This window comes from Megascapheus bottae, chromosome 38, assembly GCF_031878675.1.
Source record: "Megascapheus bottae isolate mThoBot1 chromosome 38, mThoBot2.hap1, whole genome shotgun sequence".
Classification (NCBI taxonomy): domain Eukaryota; kingdom Metazoa; phylum Chordata; class Mammalia; order Rodentia; family Geomyidae; genus Megascapheus; species Megascapheus bottae.
This window is the reverse complement of record NC_143546.1, coordinates 1,335,856-1,355,864: the sequence shown is the minus strand read 5'-3', so window position 1 is coordinate 1,355,864 and position 20,009 is coordinate 1,335,856. Positions and strand designations below refer to the sequence as shown.

Below are 20,009 nucleotides of genomic sequence, written 5' to 3'. Positions count from 1 at the left end.
AACGGTATTGTGATCTTTCTCTCCAGGCACAAAAGCCAGGCTCGGAAGCCGGGGACCCCTTCCAGGGCGAGGCTGAGCGGGAGGGGCCGGAATCACAGCGCTCGCCGGAGACGCCAGCCACCACTGCCACTCCGGGACCCTCCGATGGGAGGAGGGAGGGGGCCTCGAGAGCGGGCGGTTACCTGCAAACAGTGCGATGTTGGCATGCTTGGCGTCGTACGGGCATCTGGCCATGCCACTGAGCTCATCTCCAGAAGGTTCCAAGGTCTCGATCTGCATGAAGAACAGGACACCACTGCAAACCACCGTCGGCGGTGACGGGTGTTCATCAAGAGTGTGTGTGTGTGTGTGTGTGTGTGTGTGTGTGTGTGTGCACGCGTGCAGTCATCCACAGGCTTGCACAATCATCCCCACAGGTAAAATCTCCAGGTGGAGAAACTGAGGCTGAAAGAGAGGCAAGGATCCTGACTGGAGCTTCTTGGCTCTCCCGCTGTTACACAAGCAGAGCCCGGTTCTGATGAAATGGTCTCAGAATGCCTGTAGCCCCCATCCGCCTGCCTGCTGTGGTGAGCTCTACGACTGTCACCTTCCTTTTGGGAGTTGCTTGGCCTGGCGAGTTCCACCTCTGTGGATTCTGTCCACTGGAAAGCCCTGGGGATTCCCCCTCCAGTTATCGGACAGGCAAGCATGGAATTAGCAAAGGGGACAAGGGCTGAGTCTCTGTTGTCAGGTTCACACCTATGTTGTCTCTCTTTTTTGAACTCGTGGCTGAATCAGTCTAGCACAGGCTGTGCTGGTGCTATAGAAATGCCGGGCACCCTTAACGCCCGTGTGCCAGGTGACTGCCGTGTCACTGGTGCTATAGAAATGCCGGGCACCCTGAACACCCGTGTACCAGGTGACTGCCGTGTCACTGGTGCTATAGAAATGCCGGGCACCCTGAACACCCGTGTACCAGGTGACTGCCGTGTCACTGGTGCTATAGAAATGCCGGGCACCTTGGGTGTCTATGTAGCAGGTGACTGCTGTGTCACTGGTCATGTGACCGTGCTTTGGCAGGTGGGATGGGAGTATGAGACTCTATAGCCAAGAAAGCATTAGGTTCCAAGTTGGAGACCAGATCTTAAATCACACAAGAGAGAGCGCTGTCGCTCATCCTCCAGCCACACGGAATGACTGCGTGCTCGGCCACCGGCTCAGTCACGGAGTGTCAGGCCGCACACGGAGCCCGTCCTGATCGGTGGCACAGGTGTCGGGGCCCCTCCATGGCTGGCACTGGGGCTGTGCGTGGCTTCCCGGGGTAGGGGGCAGGCCCAGTGGGCCAGGACGCTGCTGGAGGTATAGCCCTGGGAAGCCCGAGACGGGATGTGACAATCCCGGACACAGAACACCTGTGACAAGAGTGAGTGACCCCGTGGGTCACGAAGGCCATGCCATCACCAGGGACGCCTTTGTCTGGCTGGGGAAGTCCACGGGTTACGTGAGAAGTGTTCATCTCAGTGAGTCCTGAGCAATAACGAACGGGAGCAGAAATACTCGGTGGTGGCATCAGAGGCGAGACCCTCGCCGCGCAATGCCACACGCCCGAGGGGAAGGGTCTGCCATTATTTGGACCTCTGATCTTTCTGTGTAGAATAGACTTTTCTGGACTTACTTCTGGGCTTAAAAATGGAGTGTGGGGTTAATGAGATTTATGGGGGGCGGCGGGTCTTTATTTTTATACCCCTTGAGTTGCAGTTCAGGATGGTGAGACCCACCGGTATCTCCTACCACATCTCTCCCCGGAGAAGCTTCTGGACATCTTGACGATTGTGCCTGTCTGCGTCTCCTCCACACACTGCCTTCCACAGGGCAAAGTCCATTTGAAACCCCACCCCACCCCATCAAGGATGGTGGCCCTTCACTCCCCAGGGACAGCCCAGAAGTCTGGGGGGCCTTATCCAAGACTAGACGCCCCGGCTTGGGTCACTCACGCGTCTCTCCACTCTGCCCTCTGCCCTTCATCTGTAGTCTCGTTCTGTCCTCACTGGTCATTTCACTATCTAGCAGTGGAGGAGCCAGTTAGGGTTTCTCACCCCCATTCATGCAGTTCCCACCTCCTTTGTTCTATCTGTTTTTTACGAAGGACAGGCACCCCCTGCCCCGCAGTGTCTGGACTGGAGCCCACTTCTGCTCCATCCCTTCCCTGGGGTCTCCCCACCCCTCTCTCTCAGGCCTGGGCCGAGCACTGGGCTTCTCTCACTGTCTGCATCCTGTCAGTCACCATGGCAACGACCCCAGCCAACCCTGGGGCTCCTCCCCTGGAGGGCACAGGCCTCGGGCGTCTTTCCAGTCCCAGTGCCTAGCCCTGGGAAGAGACCCACCCAGCGCATAAGTGGAATGCAGGGTGGAGGAAAATGGCAGCCGAGCGAAGGCCTCAGGCCCTGGCTCCTCCGCTCGGGCAACTTCCTCAGGGGCTGCTCAGCAGCTGCAGCTGGAGTTTGTCCTGGCTGACTTCTACTTGTATACAGGCCTCCATGTGTGTGTAAGGGAGTCAAGGCCCAAGGTCAGGGTCAAGGTCATGGTCAAGCAGGCCTAGCACTAAATGCAATTAAATTGCTGTGCTCTTGCAAGAGGAAAGGTCTATGGTGTCACATGGCAAGCTTTGATTTTTAGCATGAGGATTCCTTGATTTAGTGTACATGTGTACTGAGACAATGTGTGTGTGTATGTGTGAGAGAGAGAGAGAGAGAGGGAGAGAGACAGAGAGAGAGAGAGAGAGGGAGAGAGAGAGAGAGAGAGAGAGTCTACATGGTTTTACTGGGCTGTACCCATGCAACACAGAACAATACAGAACAGTCAGACACGCCCCTCGCCACGCCCCCTGTACCTTGTAGTTTTTACAGGAAGGGTTGAAGGCATTGGTTCCGCAGACGAACAGCGTGTCCTCGTTCTTCTTGAGAAGAACTTTGATAAAGTTATGGCACTCATCCTGGGGGAGAATTCAAGCCATTGGGGCTCACATCCATTCCGTAAGAAGCCCCATTTGTCCCCCCCCCCCCCCGCACGGCATGCCAACAGATAGGGGGAGCGACCAGATGGGCGGGGGAGACGGTCGGGGGCGACGCCTGGGTCCCAGTCTCCTGAGGAGTTCCTGCTGCCCTCAGAACAGCTATGGTAGCATCTCATCACGTTACAAGCGAGCTATTTTTTTTCCCCCACACTAAAGCCTTTCATAATTTGATGGGCAAAGCAGTGGAGGGGGTGGGGGGGGCGGAAAGGAATGGTAGGATGCAGCCAGAGAAAGCCATCAGAACCTTAACTGAAGGTGGCCTCCACAGGGGACGGGGTGAGCCTACCTTGTGTTTTCCCTTCATTCTGCACGTGTCCACATCCGTCTGTCTAGATTTCCACGTTAGTTTCTGCAGGGCGGGGAGGGGGGGATGAAGACAGAAATCAATTAGAGCCCAGAGGTTATTGCATCTGATTGGAGAAGTAAGAGCTCCCTGGAGGCAAGAGGCTCAAGCTGGATGGGTTGAACACTTTTTACACCCTCTCGCTATGATTAATTCGCGCGATCAGAAGCAGGCATTTCATTGTGAACTCTTTACCTATTTATGAAACTACAGCATGATCTAGGTGTTAAGCCGGAAGACAAGGAGAAGGAGAAACAGCAGACGAAGTCCACACGACCTATCCGGATTAATCTGCTCAATGATACTCCTTTTGAGAAAACACATCTCCTTGCCCTTTCCTTTCAGGAGATAAATTGATTTTTGTAAAGGAGGCTTTTCATTTAAAATATAGAAGTCATTTTCTTGCGTGCTCACGAAGTGGACAAAGGTTCTAATGACGCCCCCGTGGGGCTGTGTGCCGAGTGTGGGGCGATTCTGTGTCTGTCTGAAATGGGTAATGGTCACATTCTGGGACCGCCATGCTCAAAGGCCACGTGGCCTGACGCCGAAACGTCCGGGTGGATGCAGTCTGTGGATGCACCTGGTGGGGTGGAAACCTGACTTCTGAAGGCTGGTGATTTCCTGAAGAAACAGGGCAATGGTTTCCAGGACTTCAGTCCTGGCCTAGAGCACTGTACAACATCTGTCTGCCCAGCGGTGACTGAAACCTGAAAGAGCTGATCTGAGCTTGTGTGACACCCCGGCCTCGGCTTGCTTAGGCCTGGGTGAAAGCAGTGAGGGTGTTCCCGGGGCCGTCCCCAGGCTCTGGCCAGCAGCCGTCACCCGTTCTCCATCAAGGCTCTATCCTAAAGTCCTTTATTCAGGAAAAGGTGTTAAAAAAAAAAAACCCCAACAACAACTTACTTTGCTACAGTAAATTTCTTCTGTGTGGGGTGTATCTATGTCAACAGTATAAATATGGTCCCTAGAAGCAAAGAAAAATAAATGCAAGGTCAAATACAACAGTCAAGACAGTTCGTTTTTTGGCAGAATGAGTTAGTTATAACCCATAGTGGATAAAAAACTAGATCCATGTTGCTTTTCCTTCCTTCCTTCCTTCCTTCCTTCCTTCCTTCCTTCCTTCCTTCCTTCCTTCCTTCCTTCCTCCCTCCCTCCTTCCTTCCCTCCAAAAAAAACTAAGTCTTGAAAAGAGGAAGGACTAAGTCAGCAGGCAGTGACACTTCTGGGTGTACCACAAGCTCCAGCTCTCTGGGTCCTCACCTTTCTTTCCTAAGGACTTCACATGGTACCCCCCACACCCCCAGCACAGTGCCACCCCATCTGGTAGTGAGCTTGGGGGCCGGAAGGCTGCCTGGAAGGCTGCGCTGGTCTAAGACGGACATAGACAGGTTCCCATCCACACCAGTGTCTGGGAGCCCGGGGTCCGGAGCTCGGCATGCGGCTCTGAGGACGTGACTGTCAAGATGCAACACAAGGAAGTAAAATGAATTACTTCCAGAAGCTTCCCTTTCCTTCCCGACATGATGGTCTGTAGAGGTCTAACATGAGCGCGGGCTTGCGCTGGCGTGCGTGGCTTCTCTTCACGCTCCTGTTTCGGGTTGTCTTTCGTGGAAGGGGAGACGCAGACCCCGTACCCAGGTGTGGGGCTGGGTTTAAGCCTCTCCTTCCTCAGCAGTGGGGAAACAAGAGCCTTTTTGTCTGGAACTCAGAGGCAAGGGAAGAAAAGAGCCACACTGCACAGAGGAGAGGGGCCTCGCCAGGCAGAGCCAAACAGCTCATTTTCCCTTGAAATAACATTGACTTTTGCTAAAATGCAGGAAGTCCTGGGGTTGGAAAATTATTATCCACGGCTTTAAACCGGGACCTGGTGGCTCTCACGTAGACTTTAAGCCCAAGTGGGGGGAGGAGAAGAAAAGAAAGGAAGGGATTATTTGCAGGAATTATTATTTATATAATGGATATGTAAATATTATATATATATTTCAGTTCTTGGGAAATCAGTTTCCTTTTAAAGATAATCACCAACAGAGATTATTTTTTAAGCAAGCTTCTCACATGAAAAATGTCTGCTACTAAATTCTGTGTGTGTGTCTGAGAGAGACAGACAGACGGACGGAAGGAGGGAGAAACAGAGAGTGGCAAATGGAGGGAGCAGAGCCTGCTCGGTTGGCTGCTGAGCTGAGACGCCTCTTCAGACTTCAGAAGGTGCCAGAATCATCTGCCCTTTAATTTCAAGGCCGTTTATTACTTGTTCGACTTTATGGTGGTGCTGCGGTCAGGCACATTATTGGACTGGAATTGCTTTGTGACTTTGGCTTAGGCTTCTGCTCCCTCCACCCCTCCACCCTCCACCCCTCCACTGAAAACAGGAGCTGAATGTATGAATTGTGAACCAGCCGCTGATTGATCTGTGCTGGCAAACACTCCAGGAGCCCTGCTCTGGGCAAGGCAAGATCTGTTTATGTTAATTAGTAGTTGGGAGAGTCAAAAAAAAAAAAAAGAAGAAGGTACAAAGTGGATAAAAATCTTAAAAAGAACTGGGAAGGACTCTTTGGCACGGGACCCTCCTCCCCTCCTCCCTCGGGGGCCCAGGGCTTCCAGATGGTTCCCTGGCAATCTCGGGCTGACACCAGTGGGTCTGTAAGAACCGGAAGCCTTTGACAGGCAATTCCGTGAATGAAATTCCCCCGGGGATCAGGGCCACTCTCTGAATATCTAACAGATCACGGCCCCCCAGGAGAAACAGCGCTTACAGGGTGTGGGGGACACTTCCAAACACCCACACGTGCACTCCTGCACTCACACCACGATTACCTGGAATCCACTTCCTTGAGACCACTCCACAGACCCCGCCCCACGCCCCCCTCCAGCGGGCACCCCCTCCCTCCCTCCTGTCTTACAGGAGGACGACTGAGTCAACCCCTTTCTCTCAGACCCAGTGCCCTCGTGGTATGAAACTGTAGGTGACTGAGCCCGGGTGTAATCTTCTAACTTGGGTACATTCAGGAAATGAGCTCTGGTCTTTCACAAGGTGGGGAGAGGCAAGGTAGGTGCCAGGTCTGTCTCTGGTGCCTCCTGGGGGCCACCCATCATTCTCTGCTCCTGGGCAGCATCCCCTCGGTCCCCTCACCTCGGAAGCAGTCCAGGGGCTCCAGGCCAGGGAACATGTCACTGCACGTTCTCTGTCCCGCCGTGCATCTGGGGGGGACCCCAGAGGCCCCCCCAGGAGCCCTAGCGACCCGTGTGCTGTTCCTTGGGGAGTACTTGGGGTGACCTGCGTGCCTCAAATGTGGGGGAACACGCACTGCAAACCTGGCAATTCGGGGAGGCGATGTCGAGCCAGAGACTGGTCCGTCCCAGTCAGGGGCAGAGCAAGGACCAAGGCGCGAGGCCGGGGATGGCTCTGAGGCCGGGTGGCTGCTGGCCCTCCAGCTGTGAGCGGGAGCTCCCTTCCCACAGCCAAGAAAACCCCGCGGAAATGCAAAAGGATTCCGCCTTCTCCGGGGGCCACGGCTGCTCTTTCCAAGCCATGACAAACAGCGTGCATCCGCTGAGAAAAGGTACTGGTCAGTCTGATGTACACACAGCTACACACACGCTGGACAACGCCTGCCTTTACACTCATCCTGATTTCACAAGAATCGCCTGATTCAACAAGGAACTCAATGGGCACACCTGGGCAGAAATCAATATCTATCTATCTATCTTTCTCTCTATCTTTTCAATATCCACAGGGGATTAATGAGTCTAAACTCTCAAAGATGCAAATTATTTCTCCAGAAAAATCCATAGGAACGTTAAACAGATACCAAAACATTGGAAGGAAAGAAGGAAGGAAGGAAGGAAGGAAGGAAGGAAGGAAGGAAGGAAGGAAGGAAGGCAGGCAGGCAGGCAGGCTTAATACTTCTGGGTGGGCCTTGAGTTTCTGTCACGCTACAAGGGGCAGCGTGGTTCTGCTGGGTAAACTGAGGGCGGCTGGGGACAGGGGGTAAGGTGTCTCACCTGGCAGCTATGTAGAGGGTTCTGTTCATAATCACAACCATCTGAATGTCTAGCCTGTGCCTCTGGGTGCTGTTCCGTCCTGGCTTATGGCCCACAAACACTGGATACTGTTTTGTATCTGTGCAGGAAAAAAAAAATTATGTATGTATACACGCAATGAGATGGGGAAGGAAGGCTAGGGAGAAGCAGATTGGGCGGACACAAAACCGTATTGAATTCAAACCATGCCACCGTTTTCCCATCCCCAAAGAAGGCCGTTGTTATTTTAAAATCAATACCGGGGACAGCAGTGTGTTCTCCAACCATGCTCGGGTTACACTTCATTTCCAGTCCATAATAAGCCAGGACTTAGCTTTCTAAGTGCCACCATTTCTTGGGGGCGGGGGGGATTGGGGAAGGGGGGGCTGTAGACTGGTTGGTGAAACACTTTTGCATGAAGTTCCTCCTTTCTTCCCCGGCTTTCTTTTCATCTTCTGTGAAGTGCTAAGCCTGGAGGGGGCAGGCAGCCAAAGATCTTGTCTGGGGAACAAAACTAGTTTCAAAGTCTCCCTTCCATCCATCAACACAAAGGCAATGTGGGCTGGAGGCGAGAGTCTCCGTCCAGGAGCCAGAAGAAAAATACCGTCTCCACAGGCGTCCGGGAGGGCTAAGCCACCATTGAAGGCCTCTGAGGCCCGCTGGCATTCTAGGAACCGGGGCAAGTTCACCGGGGATTCAGTGGATCTCACAGAAAATGAGGAGGTGGAGGGGGCTTGGGGGGGGGGGTCAGGGAAAGGCAGGGTCAAACGGAGTGTAGCCAGTTGGGAAACCTGGAATGTTCCCTGTGTTGTCACTTTTCTTCTTCGCTCCGGTCCTCTTGGGTGGTGAGCGGGCAGTTGGTCACTAGAGCTGGCCTTTACACATATCTGTATCTCATCATCGCTCTGTCCCCGAACCTATGGTCTCCAGACGCCGGCAGAGGAAAGGAAGAAGAGCCACACTCGGGAGGGGGGGGGCGTGGGGCGTGAATGATGATGAGCAAACCCCTAGGACAGTCCACAAGACTGAGCCGGGACCCCAGGCCCTCTGCAGAACCTGAGCCACGCTGCCTCTGTGTCCTCAGAAACCCCCTCACTCCAGCTTGGTGAGGTGACTGGTAATTTCCCTTCCACTGCTCTGAAACTCCACGGACCCTATTCTTTTGGGGGGGGGCATGAGGGCTTGAACTCAGGGCTGGCTGGCTCTCCACTGGTGGAGCCATTCCAGTTGAGCGACCGTTCAGCTTGTTGCTGGGTTACTGGAGATAAAAGTCTCAGGGGTTCATTTCCCCCCCCTTTACCCGAGCTGGCTTCAACCTGTGATCTTCAGATCTCAGCCTCCTGAGCGGGTGACAGATGAGAGCCACCAAAGCCCGGCCATCAACCTGTTCTTTATAGAGTTGGCCTCACAGTCGTGTGACCCAGTGTTCCAGTGGCCACTGAAGTGTGAGCTACGGCCGCACATTTGGGTGCGGTTAGATTTGGTGCGGAGGTTCTTATCTCGAATGGAGTCCATCCACGCAGGGTGTGCTGCCGTGGGGTTGGGGGCTCTGCGGCTGTTAGGGGTGGCAGTCGTCAGTCATGCCCTTTGCCTTTGGTTCTGCGCCACCTGACTTCACGTACAATCGTCTTCTTTCTTGTGCCAGTATTCCCAGAGAAAGCCCGTACTGCCCACAAATGTGAACCGTCATTTGGAAGGCTCACGTGGTATGTGTTTGGTGGTTAATTACTGGAGAAGCAGATTCTCAGGAAAAAGGCCCTCTCTCACTTTTCCTAGGATAAAATACGTGGGTTTGTCCGGGGACAGAAAAGCAGGGTACCCGCCAGGCCCTGTGGCCCTGGAGAATTTCCTCTTTGAGAGAGACAACCCAGCTTCAAAGCTCCAGCCTCTCCCCTCTGGCAATGACGCTGATACAAAAGGAAGGTACACGGCGTCCACCAGGCCAGCTGCAAAGCAAAATCAGTCTCGGAATAAAGCCTTGAACGAGTCCCATCATAAGCTGGGTACCAGTGTTGGGGGCCGAGTACCGCCATGTCTAATAACTTTCTGCTGAGTCCTGTAGTGGGGTAAACAAGTGGACCTCTGTATCCTGCCCACCTGTTGAGCTGATAGGCTCCCGCACCCAATATAAGAAGGAGCCTTGATGAAGCTGCGTGGTGTTTCTGTTCGTGCTCCGGGGAAGGAAGGCTGCGTGCGGGAGCTCGGGAGGGCAGTGGGCCCTCTCCTCTCGCGGCTTGGACTGGTTGGGGTGTGTTTTTTCCCATCCCTCCTCAAGAGGGACTAGGGATGAAGGACCCCGACATACTGGCGCCCAACATGGGGCATGAAAGGGGCACGACTGAGAGTTGAGCCAAGTGAGAGCTACATGGAGGAAAGACTGAACAACCAGAGAAAACCTGAAGGGAAAATGCAGGCTGAAGTTACTCACAGGGAAAAAGACAGGAAGACGAGGAGAAAGAGAGGGACAAAGAGAAAGAGAAAGAAAAAAGGTGATAAACAGGAGAAAGGGAAGCAACTACCTGCAAAAGTCAAAGAAGAAAAACTCAAAGACTGAAAAACCAGAGAAACCTGAACGGAAAATAATGCAAAGAAAAAGGAGGGACTGAAAGGCCAGGGAAACCTGACGGGAAAATGCAGGCTGAAATTGCTCACAGGGAAAGAGAAAAAGACAGGGAGGAAGACAAAGAAAACTCAAAGACTGAAAAACCAGCGAATGTGTGTGTGAAAGAGATTTTAATCATTCCCAGATCCCCTCCGAAGCGCGGGTCCCTTTGGGCACGGTAGGGAGGAACCTCGAGGGAGTCTCTGGCCAGAGCAGTGTAAGGGCGAGGCGATTTTAGAATAGAACCGAATGGGTTCAGACCCGAACGACCGCGAATGTGTGTGTGAAAGGTACATCTAAGTCTATATGGGAGTAAACAGTTTAAGAACAGGGGAAAAGCGCAGACTTGAGAAAGAGAACTAAGTGGTAGTGATTTAGAAAGCCTGTGCTTGGGTTCAGAATAGTTGAAAACAGGCTAAAGCTTTTTAGGGTCCCTGACAAAATATAGGGACGACGCCCCTGAGTCAGCTTGAAGAAGTTACAGAAAATGGATCTTCGCCCTTAACCCCCTTAAAATGAAGGGACCAGAGTCATTCTTTGAAGGTGAAATAGGAAAAATTAGAGACATGGGAGACAGTAGTTTAAAACAAAAAAGGAGGGGGAATTGGAAGACTCTTCTAATTCTTCCATTGCCCTGCTATTCCCTATGGCTTGTGTGAATGTTGTTTTCTTAATGTTGGAATGTTTCCCTGTTTTCTCTGGCTGTTGTAGTCAGAGCCCCTCAGTATATACCAGTGCCTGTACAGGCGGAAGAGAATGCTTTCCCGCTCATCAGTACAAAAGACTTTGGTATTTCCCTGCCATTACTGCTGCAAGTATTGTCCTTGCCACTGCTATTCCTACAGAGAATGCTTTGAATAAGCCATTGATCAGCATGTGAGGACTGGAATGATGTGCAAAAATGACACATGTTAATATTCTAACTTTAGGTGATTTGGGGACTTGATCCAAGATGGGCAGGATTGATGGGTTTGGATTTATTTTTATGGGCTGTCTATATTGGTTGCCTACAAAGTCAACGCAGAAAGTGAATGCTAACGTGACAGGCATCTGCTCCCACGGAAATAGGTGCATCCCCTCGGGTCTGATTTGCTTAAATGGACGGCTGGTAGTCAAAGACGGGCCAGTCCCAGCTGTGAGCCTATCAACCTAAGACAGGAGCCAAGTAAAGAGGACTTGGTGATCCCATGACGGGAAAGAAGACGCGCGAGCTTGGAGACACCTAAGACAGGCACAGCCGATCTGATATGGTGGTAGCCCCACCTATCCTAAGTTTTGTCTTTTTAAAGATAAAAACAGGGGAGATGTTGGGGGCCGAGTACCGCCATGTCTAATAACTTTCTGCTGAGTCCTGTAGTAGGGGTAAACGAGTGGGCTCGTTCGTGTCTGTCATCCTAGCTACTCGGGAGGCTGAGCCCCGAGGATCACATTTTGAAACCAGCCTTGGGTTAGATTGAGCCGAGAGACGCTTAGCTCTAACCCATTAGCAAAAAGCCAGAAGTGGAGCTGTGGCTCAAAGAAAAGAGCCTTAGCCTTGAGTGAAAAAGCCAAGTGAGAGTGCCAACCCCAGCCCCACTCCTGCAACCCAACAAAACCCCTCCCAAGTACCGGGGCAGTCACTGTTCTTATTACAAGGCCTGCGCATTGAGCACGGAAATGCCGGGCAGTGATGCTCCGTGTTGGTCTCCGACTGCGTGGGGAAGGGAAGGAAGGAGCCGGGGCACTTACAGTTGCCATGCGAAATACTGATTGGCTCAGAATCCTCTGGGAAGCCGGCCCGAGCAGAGTGCAGCAGTGTGAGACATAGCAGCAAGGCTTCTGGACTCATAGTAGTTCCGCGGGGAGGCTTCCTGTCACACTTCACCCTGCCAAAGAGCAAAGAGGAGGTTCGCTTCCCGCCACCAGGCCCTCCGTGGGTGCTGGGAGGCTCCACGGTCGTGCATTCTCCAGGCTGAGCTCCAGTTCCTCACCAGGAACCCCTTCCCTTCTCTATCTGAACCCCCAGCCTCCGTGTACCCCCTCTTTCTTCTGCACTAAAACCCTTCACAAAGCATCTTCCAGACCCAGGACACGGAGCCACGAGAGGGGGACATGGTGGATGTTATCTCACAGCCAGGAAACTCTGCCTTCCACTCTGTACGGACCAACAGGAAGCAGGGCTTTGTCACCTCACGGTCGGCTGACAGACGCCTAACGCTCCCACCGCCCAAACCACGTTGCCTCACCCAGCCCAAGACAGGGCAGAAACATGAAGCTGCCACCAATACTAAAACTTTGCGGTTCCCGACAACAAGCTAGACTAGCAGCAGGGTGAAATCAAAGTCAGAATATGTGGCGTACGGACATTTACATGTACTATTTCCCAAACATATCCTGCTTCCCAGTGTCTGTTCATATGTGACACACACACACACCCCAACCCAATCGAATCACCACCCCCATGCAACTGCTTAGCCGAGACCCTTCACCCCTAGTTTGCATGGTTCTCCAATGACCTGAAACAGAAATGGACTCATACAAGCTAGGTTTAAAAAGTCTGCGGGGCCAGGAGTTTGGCCCAGTGGTAGAGTGCTTGCCTAGCATGCACGAAGACCTGGGTTCGATTCTTCGGTACCACATACGTAGAAAAAGCCGGAAGTGGTGCTGAGGCTCAAGTGGTAGAGCTCTAGCCTTGAGAAAGTCCAAGGACAGTGCTCAGGCCCTGAGCTCGAGCCCAGGACTGGAAGAGGAGGGGGGGGGGGAGGAGGAAGAAGAAGAGAAGAAGCAACTTGGGAGGGGCTGGAAATGTGGCTTTGTGGTAAGAGTGCTTGTCTAGCATACATGAGGCCCTGGGTTCAATTCCTCGCTACCACATGAAGAGAAAAATCAAGGGCATGGTAGCACACACGTGTGTGTGATCCCAGCTTCTTAGAAAGGGGAGATCTGGAAGACCAACAGTCTTGTTTACAGGAGCAAAATGGCAAACCCGATTTGAAAAATTAACGGAAGCACAAAAGGGCTGTGGACGCGGCTGAAATGGAAGAGCCAGGGTGGGGCTCTGAATGGGAGCTGCCAAATAATAGTAAATAATGAATAAAAGAAATAATAAGCAGATGCGGTGGCTCACACCTGTAATTCTAGGTACTCAGGAGGCTGAGATCTGAGGACTGAGGTTTAGAGCAAGCCCAGACAGGCAAGTCTGCGAGACTCTCATCTCCAATGAAGTCCTCAGAAAAGCCGGAGTGGTGCCGTGGCTTCTGTGGCAGAGCGCTCACCTAGAGCAAAATAACCTCAGGGACAACACCCAGGCCCAGAGTTCAATCCCCAGCACCGGCAATAATGGTAATAACAATATTAATAACAACAGAAATTAATAATAACAAATAAGGCAAACAAACAAAAATGTAAGTAGCTCCTTTCAGTGAATACTGCGAGGAGAAACAGCCTTGTCCGGAAGCAGTATGTTGACTTTAGGATGTGGTATCTCCGTGTTTGAGTCCCTGGCAATGTCCTTGCAACAAGAGTGAACAAAAACGTGTGTGCTGTATTTTTTCATAGGTGTTCCTTGCATGTACAATAATTCTGCTATATCTTAGAAGTGAGAGTCACTTGTGGGCTTGCTTTGAAACAGTGGAAAGCGCTTGCGCTACGGTAACTATCACATATTTCTCAGGCATATTTGAAGTGAGTGTTGACTTTTCAGGGAAATTAATGTAGAATGAGGGATCTTTTCATCTTGCCAGAATAGCAGTCATTGAACTAGGCTGCCAACGATTATCTCTTCTTCTCACCCAGCTATCAATCATTAAGATTTGTGTGAAGAAATGTCAAACTTCATAACCTAGACCTCTTTGAAAGTTAATTTGGCAAACAAAACCACTCACTTAATGCTTTCTGGGACAACCGTTATTATTAGCAACCTATGTCTCTTTTCTTCATGCCAAGAGTGGGGAAAAAAAAAATCAACAAGTCTCAAGTTCTGAGCTCTTAACTTATAATTTCACAGATGCAGCTGGGCCTGAATCGTTTCTTCAATTGAGAAGTACACGTTAATTAATTTGCTTTATCTGGACCAAAAAAAAAAAAACAACAACAATCAAAAGGGGGAGAGACATTGAGAGAAAAGCCCAAACAATTCTGTATCTCCACATCTCTGATGTGCAGAGGAAAATTAAAACTTTAAATGATGACTTGTTCACAGGGTTAACCCACTACCAAGAGACATAGCGTGCATTACTGGGTAGGTTAAAACCCAGTCAACTCCTCCCTCCCTCCCTCTTTTTTTCCATCCCTTCCTTTATCTTTCTCTCCCTCCCTCCCTCCCCTCCTTATTCTATGAAATCTGGGGGGTCTGTATACAAAGGAAAGCAGTTCAGGGCTGCAGCCATTCACAAAGAATAAATCAATAAGGAACAAACACAACAGAAACAAGCCAGCTCTCAGCTGTTGTGCACACATGCACACACACACACACACACACGCACGCACGCACACGCGGAGAGAAAGCCGTTGATACACTAAACAAAGGTTCAGGAGCAGAATGGCAGAATGACAACCTTGCACCTGAGCCTCTTATCCGGCTGAACTCGCAACACAATGGGAGTTTCAAGAACCCCCTACAGGCGGATTCGTTTCCTTTGAGAAACCCTGGGACATAAATGTAGGCTTCTGAAGGTTAATTTGTCTGGACAAGAGGAACGAGCCTCCGTGCTTCATGACAGTACCAGTCTCCTGCGAGGTAAGGAGGCGGTGGCCTGTTCCTTATCCTGCCTTCCCACTTCAATGCTTTCCACCTCCAGATGGCTGGGGTCAGAATGCCACAGCCTCCGTGCTCTGGTCTGGCAGGAAGAGCGATGCAGCCAGAAGCAAACCCATCATGCAACTGAATGGCTTCTGGTAAACCTTACCCAGCCGGGAGACCACCCTTCACTACCCCCGGGTTTACCGGAGGGCCGGAAAATGGCTTTGCTGTGTGTCTTTCTCCCCTCACATCGTGGGAGCACAGACTCCGGTCATGAGTGAGTTCCTCCAGTGGGTAAAGAAGCCTGGGTCAGATGGCTCAGGCCTGAAACCCTAGCTACTCAGGAGGGTGAGATCGGAGGATCAAGGTTCAAAGCCAGCCTGGGCAGGACGTTGTGTGAGGCTCTTAACACCAATAAACCAACAAAAAGCCAGAATTGGAGCTGTAGCTCAAGCAGCCGAGTGCCAACCTTGAGCAAAAAGCCCAGGGTTGGCACCCAGGCCCTGAGTTCAAGCACCCGGCCAGCTCTACCACCAGCCGCATGTCAGCTGCCACACGAGATCACTGAGATGCATTCGGCTTGTGCCTGGCCGGGCACACGACGACACCTCCTGGAATTCTGCCATCCCATGGACGCGTCCCGTGGAATCCATCTGATCTGGTTTCAGTGGATGCCTTCAAACCGATGACGGGAGAATGGCAAACCTCAAATCCCCAGTGTGGTCGTGGCACAGAAAGGGAGTGACGGTCTACGAGGAAAATCACGCATTGCGTGGCTCAGAAATTCCCTTACAGATTCAGCATCCGCTGACCTCACAGGTTCCCAAGATAATCAAGGGTCACACCAGCCTTGGCTTCCAGCCCCTCATCGTAGCTCAGGACCCCCCCCCCCACCAGGCCAGGCAGGCCTGAAGCTCCTGCATGAAACCAAGCTCTTTGTAAAGCCCCGGGGGGGCCTGAGGTGACACGGGGGCCTCCCTCCGACCAGGCCAGCCTCTGTTTCCTCCCCTCTGTGTCTCAGACACTGATGGTGTTTAGCTCTCGGAAGGGCTTGCACGCAGGCCTTTCTTGGACTTGGGTCACGGCTATGCTAGGCGGGACCTTGATGAGCAGCCGGTGTCCCCCTGCTCCATGGCAGGAGCCCCCTTCCCTCTGCCCTGCAGCTCACCAAGCCTCTGACTTCTGAAGTTGGTTCCAGGGGCAGGGAGGAGAATCCAACTCAGAAATCACACTCACACGGTCGGGCTACTTTTAAACCGTCCACGATGGCCCTAACTCTAGTACCAGGGAAACATCCTGGGGAACGGAGAAAGGACGGGTGGCCCTGCCCCTGCACAATAACCCTGGCATCCACACCACCATCCACCTGGGTAAACGGAGGCCAAAAGTGGAGCAACCCGCCTAGACAGTCCAAACCTAGGTCTGGGTGAGGAAGGACAGGTGGGAAGGCTGCAGAGGGAGGGGGTGCGGCCCCGTGGAAGCCACACGGAAGGAACTCCGTGGACGTAGGTGGAGGCCTGTCTTTGTGTGGACAGATGGCCGGACGTCTTCCAGAGTGGAAGTTTATCACAGGGGTCCACAGTTGCTTCCTGACCCTCCGCCCCCCGCCCCCCGGCAGGTGAGATAAACGCCCTCACTCCCTTCAGGTCAGAGCAAGGGCCTTCTGCTGCAGAGATGAGGAAGCAGATTGGAAAGCCCAGCTCCAGGGCATGGAGGGCCCAGACTTGTCCCGGAGAGCTCAAACCTGCTGCTTATTTAATGCACCAAGGAAAAGGTAAAGAATGAATGAGTGTATAAACAGCACATGGCCCTCAAGGACCGGGTCAGCCTGCCGAGAGGACTGCAGAACAAGTCTCAACCGTGTCTGCCGGGTGCAGTGCCGGGGCCTAAGAAGACGCCCTCCCAGGAGAGTTACGAACAACCCGGGCCCATCGCGAGCTTGGTCAGAAACACTACGCAGTCTCTGAATCCATGCTGGCTGGCCGCTCGGTGGGGTCCACGTTAGGATATAAGGTTCATGAACACAAAATAGTTCAGCCTTTCAACCCAGCCTCGAATTCTTCTCTCCTCCTCCTCCTCCTCCTCTTCCTCCCAGCCATCAGCAGAGGCATAAAAGCACCCGTTTCAGAAAAGCCCCAGACCTAACTTCTGACTGTAGAGAAGAGGTCCCCATTTAGACCCAAGGGCACAAACACAGTCGTGGACTCAGAAGTAACAACTGGGGAGGGAGGGTGCACTTGGGGAGGGGGGGTGCACCTGTTATCTTTTGAGAGAAAAGGGAAGTCTTGTGTTTCCAGCCCTTCTTTTGTAGGACATCTCTTTCTCCTGCCCTATCCTCTCTCCCCTTCCACTCCCATACATCCCTCCCTCGCCAAGGCAGTGCACGCCAGGCACCTTGCTTGGAGGTTTCGAACACCATCAAATGTATTAGGCTGTGTCACATTGTCAGGGACCTAGGCCCAGGGACGTTATTGTAATCACTATATGTGTGTGTGTGTGTGTGTGTATGAATGTACTTGAATATCTATTCTGGCTGCAGAAACAAACACCCCTTTATTTCACCGCTAGAAAAACCAAAGCTCTGAAAAGCAAGGTCACTTGCCAAAAGTGGCCGCAGCTCCAAAGTTATCAAGCCGAGCAACAGTTGAGAACTCGGGGCTCTCCTGTGGCACTCTGGCTACATGAGTCTGGGTCCTGAGTGGGAGCCAAAATTCATTCACTGCCCGTTGGCTTGAAGCCTGGATTCATTATTTCCAGGGCTTGATTTCCATCATACTGGCTTCCAGTGTTCTCCGGGGACAGTGGAGACGCCCGGGCCCTGGGAGGGCCCCCCTTCCCCCCTGAACTCGGTGGTTTAATGCACAGGCCAGTCTGGTGGCTCCCGCCTTTGTCCCCAAATGGGACACAGGAATGGAATACATTTGCCAAAGGGTTTTCACATTCTGTGAAGGGAAATACTGCACATCACCAGAGGGCAGAGGGCTCCATGGGGCCCCAGTGGGCTGTGCGATCTCCATGGCTGAGGGTCTGCTAGGAGCTGAGAAGGTTCAGGAAGAACCAGGCCCAGGCAGGAGATTCCACTGGACGATTTTTACTCTCTGCTGAAGGAATTTCAAACATCTGTGTAAAGCAAGGAGTGGAGTTTTGCTTGAAATAATTTCACCTAACGTGTTCAAGCAGTGTGATTGAGCATCAAGACTGCAGTGGGTGGCTTTCCTTCTTCTGAGGGTAACACAGAAGAGAAAGATGGGGCTGGGGAAGGAGTCATGAAGGCTGCAAGTCAGAAAATAGGGGGGGATGAGAGTATGGACCGTGGGTTCCATGTTATTTTTCCTGTCCATTTGCGATGTCGCTGAAAATAAAGCTGAAAGCCAAAACAACCCACCTGGTCCACGTTCTCCTAGCACCTTAGCAATTTATCTGTGGGACCAAATTAGAGTTATTTAGTAAGTGGATTTTTCCACAAGCCCATGTACAAATTCTGGGGGTGACAAACTAAAATAAGCAATGGCTGTGTCTTGGTGGAAGGACTCACCCTGATCATGTCTCTGTTACAAGGAAACAACAACTACCACGCTGACCCTCCCCGCCCCCACTCACTGCCTGTGGGACCCCTCAGGCCTCAGCCTCCACCCGGCAAGGCTGTAGGGCTGGGTTCCTGGGGCAGAAGTCAGCTTCAAACACCGTCCACAGGGAAATAAACAATGGCAGGCCTTTCCTTCCTTTAGCTCTGAAATAACAGCCCCAAATAAGAATGGCCTCCGATCACGGGCAATTTTAACGTCCATAGAACCCCGAAAAGTGATCCCTGCCTGAGCCGTCACTCCTCACAGAACTCGCACCCCCAGAAATCAAAAGTAGAGCTGAGTATCAGCTAATGGCGCTGGGTCGCTCAGGAGGAGGCATGGATGTTTGAGGATCTGCTCTGTCACAGCACACAATGCACAAGCATGCACGTGCATGCACGTGCACCCGAGCACACAAGCACACACACACACACTACCCTTAGTCTGTGTTACACACATCCTCGATAGAAATAGATGCGTGATTTCTTGAATTTCCATAATTTCCCCTATGTGCCTCAGGAAGTTGACTTCATTTATGAGCGAGAGAAAGAGAGAGAGGGGAGAGATGGGGGAGAGAAGAGATAGAGGGAGAGGAGAAGGAAGGGGGGGGGGGAGAGGGAGAGATCTGCTTTCTGTCCTAATGAGCTAGGTGGAAGCTGCCAGCCCACACATTTAAACGTATGATTGAATTGGGTGGAGACTGCCAAGTTTCTCTGCATTTAATGTCAACTCTGTTGGCCGTGTTCATGTTCTTCACATGTTAAACTAAAAAAAAAAAAAAGTGACTCATGAAGTTGGCTTGATTTACTGGGTGCCAAACATCCTAGGAGTTTTCCCGAGTCAGGGTTCAGTGTGGGGTGGTGGCAGCACGCGCACCACTCACGCAGTGAGAACCGAATCAGATCGCGCCACTCGGAAGTGTGAAATCCTACCTTCAAAATTACTTATGATTCCCCCAACATCCTGAGCAATTCTGCTTCGATTAATGCCAAGGACAGGAAAGTTCCAGGAAACCACGGGTCTGTGTCAATGTCTCCTGCCACTCCACAGCTGGCTCAACTGCAGGGTCAGCTCCCAGGGCCGTGGCAAGGACGGGATTTATGGTCCTTCTCACTGGAAAGTGGCCGGCCACACTGACACAGCTGGCATCTGGACGGGTCAGTATCCACCTAGAGTCTCCCTAAATTCAAAGGAGTGCAAGAGTCGCTTCCCTTTATTCCTTTGTTTATTTTCCACGAGCAAGTTATATTTCTTCTAGGGATTTACAAAATTGATACAATTCTGGGAACCCAATTACTGTGATTTGTCATGTGAGCGGACTGGGAAAACCGTATCATCATTGCAGCAACTATTCATAGATTAAAGAGAGAAGTCATTATGTAGAAGTGATTTGTGACAATTTCTTTCTTTAAATTAGCATGTAAAGCTGTGCAAAGCACTTTCTCCAAGGTATTTCATACGTGCACACATTGATCAGATTAACACCCTCTATGGCTTACTCTCACTTTTCTTTGCTCCTTTTGATCTGCAGGAGGCAAATTAGTTTTGGAAACATGAATACATAATCCCTTATTTGCAATTACAAAGAAAACAAAACAAACCTAGAATACCAGTGCCCGCTGTAATCCCAGCCACTTGGGAAGGAGGGGGAGGAAGAAACAGAAGAGGGGTTAGAAGCCAGCAACTTTAAAGCTAGTTAGTGGAAG

At 51.8% G+C, this 20,009-nt stretch overlaps 1 protein-coding gene across 1 annotated transcript in view; it reads right to left on the bottom strand.

The window, feature by feature from the left end:
* The window catches only part of Sema6a (semaphorin 6A), a 92,051-nt gene that overhangs the window by 31,211 nt on the left and 40,831 nt on the right, over window positions 1–20,009 (bottom strand). Inside the window, exons 2-7 of the mRNA XM_090325406.1 lie at window positions 11,746–11,882; window positions 7,398–7,515; window positions 4,299–4,359; window positions 3,339–3,401; window positions 2,870–2,971; window positions 183–273 (exon numbers count right to left, since the gene is read on the bottom strand). Of these exons, the coding sequence (XP_090181532.1) occupies window positions 183–273; window positions 2,870–2,971; window positions 3,339–3,401; window positions 4,299–4,359; window positions 7,398–7,515; window positions 11,746–11,845 (535 nt within the window). The 5' untranslated portion in view covers window positions 11,846–11,882. The remainder of the gene's footprint in view (window positions 1–182; window positions 274–2,869; window positions 2,972–3,338; window positions 3,402–4,298; window positions 4,360–7,397; window positions 7,516–11,745; window positions 11,883–20,009) is intronic.